At 47.3% G+C, this 13203-nt stretch overlaps 1 protein-coding gene across 3 annotated transcripts in view; it reads left to right on the top strand.

The window, feature by feature from the left end:
- acadvl (acyl-CoA dehydrogenase very long chain) overlaps window positions 1-13203 on the top strand; it is an 82537-nt gene that overhangs the window by 35378 nt on the left and 33956 nt on the right. For all 3 annotated transcript variants that reach the window (XM_069920098.1, XM_069920097.1, XM_069920100.1), the window contains 3 exons: window positions 6765-6899; window positions 9099-9243; window positions 12637-12766. In XM_069920098.1, the coding sequence (XP_069776199.1) occupies window positions 6765-6899; window positions 9099-9243; window positions 12637-12766 (410 nt within the window). The remainder of the gene's footprint in view (window positions 1-6764; window positions 6900-9098; window positions 9244-12636; window positions 12767-13203) is intronic.

Here is a 13203-nt window from a genome sequence, read left to right as displayed (position 1 = left end):
AATGCAAAAAAAAACTTTACACAGTGTAAACATGTAAACAAAGAACTGTAAACAGATAACAAATGTGAGCAAGTTAACTGTGCAATACAGAGAAGACAAAAAGAAAATCAATAAAGTGCACAAGTAAGAATCCTTAAATGAGTCTGATTTACTTTGTTGTTGAGGAGTCTGATGGTGGAGGGGGAGCAACTGTTCCTGAACCTGATGGTGCGAGTCTTGTGGCACTGAGACCTCTTTCCTTATGGCATCAGTGAGAACCGGGCATGTGCTGGGGGGTATGGATCCTTCATGATCACTGCTGCTCTGACGGCAACATTTCCTGTAGATGTACTTAATAGTGGGGAGGGTTTTGCTTGTGATGTCCTGGGCTGTGTCCACTACCTTTTGCAGGGCTTTATGCTCAGAGGTATAGGTGTTCCCATACCAGACCATGATGCAACCAGTCAGCACACTTTCCATCACACCTCTGTAGAAATTGCCAGGGTTTCTGGTGTCATACCAAACCTTTGCAACCTCCTGAGGAAATAGAGGCACTGACATGCTTTCTTCATAATGCCATTAGTGTGTTTGTCCAGGAATGATCCTCTGAGATAGTGACTTTCAAGATCCTAAATTTGCTCAAGCTCTCCACTTCTGATCCCCTAATGATCACTGGATTACATACCTTTAGCTTTCCTTTCCTGAAGTCAACAATCTGCTCCTAAGTTTTGGTGACATTGAGTGCAAGGTTTTTGATGGTGTGCCATTCAGCCAAGTTTTCAATCTTCATCCTGTATGTTGACTCGTCCCCTTCCTTTATAGAACTCACTACCGTGGTATTGATGGCAAATTTGTAGATGACATTATTGTTGGACCGAGCTACACTGTCATGGGTGTAAAATGAGTTGAGCAGGGCCTTATAAAGCCTCAACATCACATCCCTGCTCTTATGTTCCTCTTGAAATGAACGCCAGCGTCGCATTTGCCTTCTTCACCACCGTCTTAACAAGTTGATCTATAAGCTATGGAGATTGTGGAGGAGAAGTTCTCTGCAATCTTCACTGATTGTGGTCTGGAGGTGAGGAAATCCAGGATCCAACTACACAGTGGGGTGTTAACTCCCAGGTCTTGGAGTTTGCTGATCAGTTTTGAGGGGATGCCAAAATGTAGTCAATAAAGAGCATCTTGATGAATGTGTCTTTGTTGTCCAGGTGTTCCAGGGCTTTGTGTAGAGCCAGTGGGATCATCGACCTGTTTCTATGTTAGGCCTTCTTGTTGATCACACATCCTCCTGAAAAATATTCATTGACTCTATTTCTACTGTTAATGACAGAGAGTTCCAAAGAAGAAATCCCTTTGAGTGGAACATTTTGCCTCTTCTGAGTTAAACGGGGCAACCCTTTATTTTTCCACAATGACCCCCAAGTTCTAGATTCTCCCACAAGAAGAAACATTGTCTTCACATCCTCTTTGAAACTCCACCGGATAAAAGCCCAGCCAATCCAACCTTTCCTTATACCATCTTTGAACTGATTCTTGTACATTGGCATCCTTAAGATAATTAATACTCTCTCAAGCAACACAAGAGTTTCTCAGCAGGCCACGCAGGATCCGTGGAAAGCATAGACAGTCGGCATTTTGGGCCTGAGGTCTTTGCGATTCCTAAGGGCTCAGACCCAAAACGTTGACAGCCCTACTGTGCTTTCCTTGGATCCTGCGTGGCCTGCTGAGTTACTCCAGCACTTTTGCCCATTGTCCCAGTTCTCCAACATCTGCAGAAACCTTGTTTTTAACAATATGCCAGATGTGGCTTCACAAAATGCTCAACACGGGGGAAGCTTATGGAGTGAGATTTTTCTATTCATTTCCCTTGTCAATAAGTTGTAAATTTTTGTATCCTGAACCACATGCTGGTCTTTTGCAGGCTACCGGCCAACATCATGTCAACTTTCCACAGGAGTTCTATCGAGATCACCCTGGTCGGACTGCATCACGGTGTAGTTTAGTTGCTGCAGAGAAATGGATAGGAGGTTAATCCATAGGACCATAAGAGTGGCAGAGAGGAGCACTGGAGTCTCCTTCCTTCTCCCCCTCTCCCCCCCCCCCCCCCAACATTGGCACAATCTGCCATGATCGTTGTCTGAAGAGGGCATACAAAATCATTGAAGACCCCTTCCACCCTGCACACAGCATCTTTCAGCTGCTCCTATTAGGGAAGAGATACAGGAGGATTAGAGCCAGCACCACCAGGCTGAGGAACAGCTTTTTCCCACGGGCAGTCACCAGATCCGGTTTCACCAAATGCTCGACATATATAGTTGTACTTCTATTTCATTTCCTTTGTCGGTAAGCTGTAAATTTCTGTGTCCTGAACCACACACTGGTCTTTTGCAAATCATGCACTAGGATTTGTCTATTCTCAGAACTCTGCAATCTCTCACTATTTAGATAATTTTTGTCTATTGTTTTTCCCTGTCAAAATGGACTTCACATTTTCTGTGAGGTTCCATTTGCCAGGTCTTTGCCCACTCACTTAACCCATCTATTTTTATAATTTCCTTTTTATCTCTTTGCACCTTTCTTTTCTACCTACCTTTGCGTCCTTGGCAAGTTTAACAATGGTTATCTTTGGCTCCTTTTATCCAGCTCAGTTAACTTGTATTGAAGAATGAGCCCAGCAGCAATCACCTTTCATGGCTGTTTCTCAGCCAGATGATTCACTTGTGCCTACTTTCAACCTCCTGTTAGCCAGCCATCTTCTATGTGCCAGTGTGTTCCACCTATACCTTGGGCTTATTTTCCTCAATGACCTTTGATGCGACATTTATCAAATGCCTCCCGGAAATCTTGGTTCACCCACTGGTTTCAGATGCAGATTTCAGATTTATTGCCACAGTACACACATGACATCACATACAAGCCTGAGATTCCTTTTTCCTGTGGGCACAGCAGAATTATCACTAATTGGTAGTGCAAAAATAAACTCTTCACAGTGTAAACACATAAACAAAGAACTGTAGACAGATACGAATTTAAGCAAACTGATTGCACAATACAGAGAGAACAAAAGAAAATTAATAAAGTGCACACGCAAGAGTCCTGAAATGAGTCTCTGATTGAGTTTTCTGTTGAGGAATCTGATGGTAGAGAGGCAGCAACTATTCCTGAACCTGATGGTGCAAGTCTTATGGGGCCTATACCTCTTTCCTGATGGCATGTGCTGGGTGGCGTTGATCCTTGATTGCTGCTGCCCTCCAATGGCTGTATTCCCTGTAGGTGTACTCAATAGTGGGGAGGGTTTTGTCTGTGATGTTCTGGACTGTGTCCACTTCCTTTTGGACGGCTTTACAGTTAGGGGTATTGATCCCATACGAGTCTGTGATGCAGCTGGTCAGCATACTTTGCACCACACCTCTGTAGAAATTTGCCAGGGTTCTAGTGTCATACCAAACCCTTTACAAACTTCTGTGGAAGTAGAGGTATTTATGTGCTTTCTTCATGATGCCATTAGTGTGTTGGATCCAGGAAAGATCCTCTGAGATAATGACTCCCAAGAACTTAGATTTGCTCACACTCTCCACTTCTGATCCCCCCAATGATCACTGGATTGTATACCTCTGGATTTCCTTTATCTCGAGCAGCCATTCTTAACCTTTTATTTGGCAGTGGCTCCCTTAAGGACTCTGCTCAAAGTTTATGTACCCCTTTCCCTGTGAAGCAGTCAAATTTAGTTTGTTTCTTCTGTAGTCTCAATAGACATTAGCCAGCACCGCCATTTTTCAGATCATGGCTGATCATTTTCAGTCAGTATCCATTCCCTGCCTTATCCCCATAACACTTAACTCCCCTGTCCACGAGCCTTATCTAACTCCCTTTTGAACATATCCAGCGAATCTGCCCCTACCACCTTCTGTGGCAAAGCATTCCACAGATCCACAATCCACAAAATTTCTTCTCATCTATGTCCAAAAGGGCCTTCCCTGTATTCTTAACCTAAGCCTCTAGTCCTAGTCTCTCCCAACACTGGGAACATGTAATCCGAATTCACCCTGTCTAGCCCCTTGATAATCTTATATACCTCAATCATGTCTCCTACCAACTAAATAAAAATTTAGGGATCCAGTCCTTACCCCCCCCCTTAAATGTGTGTGACCCATGGGCGGGGGAAGGGGAGGTGCACAACCCCCCACCCCCCAATTGAGAATGGCGGATCCAGAGCACATGATGCTTCCACGAAGGACTGGCGGAACATGATCTGTTTCAAACAACCAAGGCTTTACCTGATGTGAAGAACTAAGACTAAAAAGGCACATCTTTTGAAACTTTTGGAATGATAGGAGACTTCCTCCTCAGCAGAGATTTTTTTTGTCTTTGGGAATGGTTTGGGAGCATTTCAGGTGGAATTTGGTTTAATACAGGAAGGGAATGATGTGGCAGGCTATGAAGTAAGAGCAGGGAAGTGAGACCTTTCAAAGGACTGGCATGGGCTTGTTGAGCAAAGTGGTCTCCAGTTGTGTATCTGTGTTTATGAAATCTCTCTTAACCTAATTGCTCGAACAGCCTTCACCTTTTAAATTTCACTACCTGACTGCTCATTCCAGATACACTGGAACTCGGAACTATTGTCCAGTTAATGTAAAGAATGGTGTGTGACCTGCTGGGTTTCTCCAGCACTTTTTCAAATTAAACTACAATCACAGCATCTGCAGACTTTCCTGTGTACCTCCTACACTGAGACTCGATCTCTGCATTACTCAGGCTCCAGTCTCCTCTAAGGACACATGGCTGTTCTGTTTGCCACAAGGTTAGACATTGGAAACCTTGGCAAACCTCTACAGATGTGTAAAGGAAAGTATGCCAACCAGCTGCATCATGGGCTGGTATGGGGACACCGATACCTCCTGAGAGGAAAGCCCTGCAAAAGGCAGAAAACACAGTCCAGTACATCACAGGTAAAACTCTCCCCACCTTCGAGATCATCTACAAAGAATGTTGCTGTCAGAAAGCAGCAGCAATCATCGAAAATCCACACCACCCAGAACGTGCTCTGTTCTCGCTGCTGCCATCAGGAAGAAGGTACAAGGATCACAGGTCTTGTGCCTTCAGGATCAGAAATAGTTGCTGTCTATCAGCCATCAAACTCCTGAACGACAGACTCAGAGACTCATATAAGGACTTGTACTTTGCTCATTACTGAATATTTGCACTGTCGGGCATTTGCACAGTCACTTCGTTTACTGTTCTTTCTTTGAGTACAGTTTACAGTAACCAATTGTGCCTGAACGGCAGAAAAAAACTATATAAACCCCCCCCCACTCTCCACTCCAGCACCTACACCCCCACACTATAATCCCCCTCCAGTACCTACACCCCTACTCTGTAAACCCCTTCAGGTCCTACACCCCCACTTTGTAATTCCCCCAGTACCTACACCCCTACTCTGTAACCCCCTCCAGTAACTACACCCTGACTTTGTAACCCCCCAGTACCTATATCCCCACTCTCTAACCCCCTCCAGTACCTATACACCCACTCCATAACTCCTCCACTTCCAGAACCTACACCCCTACTCTGCAACCCCCCACAACTCCAGAACCTACACCCCGACTCTGCAACCCCCCACACCTCCAGTAACTACACCCCCACACTGTAACCCCCGCCAGTACCTATACCCCCACTCTCTAACCCCCCCTCCATTACCTATACCGCTACTCTGTAACTCCTCCACATCCAGAACCAATACCCCTACTCTGTAATCCCCCTCCAGTACCTTCACCCCACCTCCAGTACCTACACCCCCACACTATAATCCCCCTCCAGTACCTACACCCCTACTCTGTAACCCCCTCCAGTAACTACACCCCTACTCTGTAACCCCCAGTACCTATATCCCCAGTCTTAACCCCTGCCAGTACCTATACCCCAACTCTCTAACCCCCCTCCAGTACCTATACCCCTACTCCGTAACTCCTCCACTTCCAGAACCTACACCCCTACTCTGTAACCTCCCTCTAGTACCTACACCCCCACACTATAACCCCCCTCCAGTATCTACACCCCTACTCTTTAACCCCCCTCACCTCCAGTATCTACACCCCCACACTATAAACCCCCTCCAGTACCTATGCCTCTACTCCGTAACTCCTCCACCTCCAGAACCAATACCCCTACTCTGTAACCTCCCATCCAGAACCTACACCCCCACACTATAACCCCCCTCCAGAACCTACACCACCACACTATAACCCCCCTCCAGTACCTACACCCCCACACTATAACTCCCATCCAATACCTACACCTAACTCCCCCCTCCTCCAATACCTAAACCCACAATGTTTGTAAACCCCCCCCTCCAGTACCTTCACCCCAACTCTGTAATCCCCCTCCAGTACCTTCACCCCAACTCTGTAATCCCCCTCCAGTACCTTCACCCCAACTCTGTAATTCCCCCTCCAGTACCTTCACCCCAACTCTGTAATTCCCCCTCCAGTACCTACACCCCAATTCTATAACCCCCCCATATCTCTACACCCAAACTTTGTAACCCCCCCATCCATTATCTCTACACCTCCTCTAACCCCCTCCAGTATATCTGTAACCTCCCCCGCACTCCCCAGTACCTCTACTCTTCACTATGTCTGTAACCCCTCCCCCCTTCAGCTCTGCCATGCCCTCCCTTCCATCGTTATAATCTGCCACATCCTGTAAATGGATAGTCCCTGTGGCAGCACAGAAAATAGTATACGTGAATATTCTGAAATGATTCTCCTCTCTTCCCTCTGCAGGAGGTAAACGACCCAGCAGCCAACGACTCTCTAGAGAAGGTGGAGGACAGTACAATGCAAGGCCTGAAGGAGATGGGGGCATTTGGTCTGCAGGTCCCCTCTGAGCTTGGCGGACTGGGGCTCAGCAACACACAGGTATGACGGGGCCAGAACTGGCAGCATTCCCAGCCAGCACACCAGAGCCGCCTCACAATTCCCACTTAACGGCCTGTTTTGGCCAATTCCGACATGCAAGAATAGGACCAGGACTGAGCTTCCTCCACCATTTTATTAGGTCCATCTCATCATGACCTCAGCTTCACTTGTCTTCTGAATAATCTCAATTCAACGGATGTGTCAACCTCAAATCAAACGTACTGAGTAAACCCACAGGCCTCTTGGAGAGAGAATTCCAAAGGCACGACAGTAAAACACGAAAGCCTGCAGACACCCTGGTTGAAGAGAAAGCTCAAGCCCGAAACATTGGTTATGTATCTATCTTTCCTATGTAAAGTACAGTGTTTGATCTGAGTTTCTCCAGCATCGTGTTTTTTCTCCAAAGGCTCTTCCTTGTGAGACAGGAAAATCCTCCTCACCTCCATCTGAACTGTTGGCCCCTTGACCTACGGTTTGGCTCAGGTCAAGGAGAGTCTGCAAGACTTAGTGGGATCAGGCACCATCCATGGAGAAATGGCCAAGTCTGATCCTTTCGTTGAGACTCATCAACCTGAAATGCTGCCTTACTGGGATCACCTCTCTGTCCTCCAGAACGTTGAGACTTGATCCTTATTCAGTAGCCAATCTTCATGATGGCATGAAATGCCCTGGTTAGTGTAGTGGTCAGCGCAACACTGTTACAGTGACTCAGGTTCAAAACCTGCACTGTCTGTAAGGAGTTTGAATCTTTTCCCCATGCCTGCGGGGGTACCGGGAGATGTAGGTCATTTGGGTGTAATTGGGCAGCATGGGTTTGTGTCTCAAAAGGCCCTGTTACCATGCTGTATGTCCAATAAAATTACATGTTATCTCAGCCTGGTATCTCTCCTCTCGCCCTTCTTCAGTCCTCCAGACTGAAGGAGAGTTTCTTTCCTGCTGCTGGTAAAATCTGATGCCCTTGCACTGTCTTGTGGTCACTGCACTCACCTTTGGAATCAATCCTCTTATCACAGACATGTGGAGGACAGCCATTCGCTAGGTTTTTAAGGAGGCTATAACTTTTTTTTGGCGCAGAGGCATCTGGGGCTGCGGGGAGAGAGTAGAAATATGGCATTGATCAAACAGAGCAGGGTGGCACACTTGGCATAAAGGTTAGTGCGATGCTTCTCCAGCACCAGGGATTCGGGTTTGAATCCACCAGTGTCTGTAAGGAGGAAAACTACAATACTGGAGAAACTCAGCAGGTCACAAAGATAGAGATACATAACGAACGTTTCAGGCTTGAGCCTTTCATTGAATTTGTACGTTCTCCCTGTGTCAGCAGGGGTTTCCTTCCCCACCCCCCCTCCCAAAACATGCAGGTCAATTGGAGTATTTATGGAGCAGGGGCAGCCAGAAGGGCCTGTTACCATGCTGTATGTCTGAATAAAAAAGTAAATGTAATAGGCTTGAAGGGCGAGGAGGATGGATGTTGCTAGCTGAGATTTTGTTTTAAATGGTGGTGCTTCTGTAACAGCAGCGCTGGTGCAGACCTGGGAGAGCAGACACAGCGCTGCTTCAAAGTGTTCAACCACCTGGTCCTAATGCCGGCAGCTCTGTACCGTCTTTAAACTGTGAGGTTTATGTCCAAGATGGGGATGCCTGTGCTCGGCAGCGGCCGCGAAGGGTTGCAGACTCCAGGTGAGAACCGGACCGGTGTGAGGCTCCAGAAATGAGAAGGAGAAGCATGGGAGATGACCCTACAGGATGGCAACCATGGTAGCGGACCAGCGAGGGGCTCAGTGGGTGAAGGACTTTACAGGATGGTGACCACAGCAGCAGACCAGCAAGAAGCTTAGCACCTGAGGGGCCCGCATAGGCTATGGGCAACTTGCGGTCGAGGGACCCACACAGGCTGCTGGAAACTGGCTTGTAGGAACCAAGTATTGGAGCTGGGATTCGAGAAGGTGCTGAGGGTAAGAAGGGCCTTGGGCACTGAAGGATTCCTGATCGTGTGGAAGTTTGGATCTGGAGCTCAGGTTTCCGAGGGATAGAACGGGAGTCTGTGCGGCTGCAGAGGCTGCGGGAGCACCGACAGCAAATCACCCAACTCACTCTCTTGATTTGCTCCTGAATGGGCCCAACCTGCTCCCGGGGAAGGACTGGGGTGATCCGGGTTCCAGGGCTTCCAACACTTCCTGTAATGACTTTGTTTTACAGTACGCTCGGCTGGTTGAGATTGTTGGCGTGCATGACCTGGGAGTAGGTATCACTCTGGGCGCCCACCAGTCCATCGGCTTCAAGGGAATCCTCTTGTATGGAAATGATGCTCAGAAGAAGAAGTACCTTCCGAAATTAGCGACAGGTGTGTATCTCAGCTAGAGCGGAGCAGAGGGTCAGGATGGTGTAGGTACAGTGGAATCAATCAGTCCCTGATTGAGTTTGTTGTTGAGGAGTCTGATGGTGGAGGGGGAGCAGCTGTTCCTGAACCTGGCAGTCCAAGTCTTGTGGCCCCTAGACCTCTTTCCTGATGGCAGCAGCGAGAGCAGAGCGTGTGCTGGGTGGTGTGGATCCTAGATGACTGCTGCTGCTCTCCGATGGCAGCGTCCCCCGTAGATGTTCTCGATGGGGAGGATTTTGTTTGAGATGTCCTGGGCTGTGTCCACTTCCTTTTGCCTGGCTTTACACTCAGGGGTATTGGTGCCCCCGTACTAGATTGTGCAGTAGCCGATCAGCTCACTTTCTACCACACATCTGGGGAAATTTGCTATAGTTTCCAATGTCATGCCAAACCTTCGCAAGTTTCTGAGGAAGTAGAGGCACTGACGTGCTTTCTTCACGATTCCTTTTGTGTGTTGGGTCCAGAAAAGATCCTCCCAAGATAATGACTCCCGAGAACTTAAATTTACTCACCCTCTCCATTCTATTTCACTTTCCAATCCATTCTGAAGCTGTGTCTCTGTGTCTGAAAAGTTAGGTAGCAAATTGCTATAGAAGGAACTCTGTTGATCCCTCGAGCCTGTCCCAACATTCAATATGATCATGGCTGATCTATTTAGAGCTCACCTTTTCCTAGGCCATCTCTCCACCCAACCCAATACATCTGCCTTCTGTAGGGACCCCTCCCTCTGTGCACTCATCTCTCCCCACCAATTTCCCCCCGCCCCCGGCACCTTCTCCTGTGGCCACAGAAGGTGCCATGCTTGTGTCCACACCTCCTCCCTCACCACGGTCCGGAGCCCCAAACAGACATTCCAAGTGAAGCAACACTTAACTTGTGTATTTACTGCATCCGGTGCTCCCTTTGTGGCCTTCTCTACCTCAGAGAGACTGGGCGCAGATTGGGAGATCACTTCGCTGAGCACCTTCGCTCTGTCTGCATCAGTAGCCAGCCATTTCAGTTCTGCATCACACTCCCACACTTGCATGTCTATCCATGGCCTTACGTATTGTCCCACCAAGATCACCTGCAGTTTGGAGTAACGACACCTGATTTTCCGTCTGGGCCCTCTCTAGCCAGAGGGCATTAACTTCAACTTTTCCAGTTTCTGTGAACCTGCTCTCTTCTCCCCCTATACCCTTCCTTCCCCCTTTCCAGTTCTCCTCCCTCCCTTCCCCTTCTATTCATCTAGCCTTCCTTCCTCCCCTTGATCACTGCTGTCCCCTCCCTCCCTTCTCCACCTATCAACATCCTGTCTTTGCAACCACCCCTCCTCTTCCCACCCCACTCTTTTGTTCGGATGCCCGCCGACATTTTTCCACACCTTGATGAAGGGCTCAAGCCCAAAATGTTGGTTCTGTATTTTTACCTTTGCTACATAAAGGACACTACTTGGTCCTGCTGAGTTTCTCGAGCTTTGTGTTTATGTTTTGTTTGCTGTTATGGTTCACCAGTCTTTTTTCCTGGAGCCCCCACATTACCTCAGCTGTAGGTAAACACATCGGCAGTTGCTGGGGTCCAGTGCAGAAAAATGCTGGGGAAAATCAGCAGGTCACACAGCATCCATGGAAAGCAAAAGACGGTCGATGTTTCAGGCCTGAGCTGTTCTCTCTCTACTTGGATCTCACATTACCCATGACATGCAATTTTCCTCTCAAATTTAATTTGCTCATTTCTTCCATTTAACACTGTCCTTGGTTAGCAACAGATTGTGCCTCTTTCTCGTTGCAATCAAATCTTGTTCAGCATTATAGACCAGCTGTTTAAATATCTGCCACCATTCATCTCCTGACATGCCCCTTGGCTTGTTTACCCAGACCACCTATGACAACTCTTCCCTCATGTCGTTATAATTGGCCTAATTTAAAGTGAAGATACGAGTGATTGTCAGTGTTCACCCTCAAACTGCATTTGCAATCTTGTCATGTTATGGTTACTACCCTCTCGGGGATCTCTACCCACAGGATCCTTCATCAATCCGTCCTTATTACATAAGACCGTCCAAAATAGCCCATTTGCAGCTCATCTTCACAATGTACTGCTCTAAACATGACCCAAAAATTATTTTTTGCAATGCCCTTGTCAGTTTAGTTTGTCCAATCAATGTGCAAATTAAAATTTCCCATGCTAATTGAAGTTTCTTTCACACATGCCCTCAATGTTTACCCATATTTCCTCAATATGTCTGCAACCCATGTATTTCCTTGCTCTAGGACTGTGTGATGAGATGGTGCAGAGAGAGCTTCACTCTGTATCTGACTCTGAGAGTGTGTGATGGGATGGTGTGGAGGGAGCTTCACTCCGTGTCTGAACCTGGGAGTGTGTGGTGGGACGGTATAGAGCAATGGTTTTCAAACTGTCCCCCTAAACTCACATTCCACCTTAAGCAATCCCTCTGCCATAAATGATCTGGTATGTGAGTGTGAAGGGAAGGTTGAGAACTACTGCTCTAGACCCAATTGTTTATGAAATATTTTGCTTGAGAAAATTTGTCATCGACCCATTTCCTTTGGAGTTATGAAACCATGCACATAATGAGTCAATTAGGTACGATTAAAACAGTGGTTTTAAATCATTTTTTCTTCCCACTCACATATCATTTTAAGCAATCCCTTACTAAACACAGAGCACTTATGGCATTGAGATTGCTTAAGGGGGAATGTGAGTTTAGGGGGGCAGTTTGAAAACCACTGGTGTAGAGGGAGATCCATTCTGTATCTGATCTTGGGACATTGAAGAGGGAGCTTCATGATGTGTCTGACCCTGGCAGTGTATGATGAGATGGTGTAGAGGGAGCTTCACCCTGTGTCTGACCTTGGGGCGTGTGATGGAACTGTGCAGAGAGATCTTCACTCTGCCTGTTCCCGGAAGTGTGTGATGGAGCAATATAGAAGGAGATCTACTCTATTTCTGACCCCAGGGATGTGTGATGGGACTGTGTAAAGGGAGCTTGGGTCCATGTCTAACACTGTCTGTCCTTATTCTAGGAATGTTTGACCTCTGCAGGGATGAACAGGTTGGCAAAGGTGTCTTTTGAATGTAGCATTAAAGCAAAGCCCCTTCAGCCCTGTGACGTGATGGTATAAAATCCAAAATCACATTTTCAAAAAAGGTGGCTATTGAGGGCTCCTGAACTAGGGTCGCCAGGAAGTAATAATTCCTTTGTGGTCACAATGCTCTTTGTGGGATCTCACTGTGCAACGATTGCCTGTTCTGTTTCCTGGCTCATTTCAAATAGTGGTTTGTTAACTTTGAAGAATTTGGGGGTGTAATGTAGTGATGCAGGGCACTATAAAAATGCAAGTACTATTTGTGCAGGAGAGACCATCGCTGCCTACTGTCTGACTGAGTCTATGAGTGGATCTGATGCGGCCTCCATTAAAACCACAGCCATCAAGAGTGACTGCGGAAAACACTACATCCTGAATGGAGGCAAAATCTGGATCAGGTACTGAAAGCACTATCTGGGCAGAGCTGGTGCCAATGGGTGTCCCTGGGCGCGGGCAGGCGCAGGATCATTTCCAATCTGGATCCGATGCCATAAGGACTGCCCTCGCGGAGACAGCGCCAATTGGCATCCAAAGGTTGGCAGTCAGAACAGCTGGGATTAGGACATAGTATTCCAAATGAATTGACAGGACAGGCAAGAAGGGCTGAATAGGATCGGTCGGTGTGATGAAAAGGTTACCAGTGAACCGTATTTTCTCTGGTGACTGGGGAACGTGGACATTGTAGCTGAAGGATGAGTAAGTGATGTTGGGGATGTCCTGGCAGCTTGCCCTTTTGGCAGTAATGCATGGAGTTGGAATGCACAGTGGCCCTCAGCCCACCTCCTGCCTGCTGACCATTTTCACCATCGCCATATGTTAGGACCATATGACTCAC

The sequence above is a fragment of the Narcine bancroftii genome, chromosome 2 (genome assembly GCF_036971445.1).
Source record: "Narcine bancroftii isolate sNarBan1 chromosome 2, sNarBan1.hap1, whole genome shotgun sequence".
Lineage (NCBI taxonomy): Eukaryota > Metazoa > Chordata > Chondrichthyes > Torpediniformes > Narcinidae > Narcine > Narcine bancroftii.
Note: the sequence above shows the minus strand (reverse complement) of the source record. Positions and strands in the feature narration are given on the sequence as shown.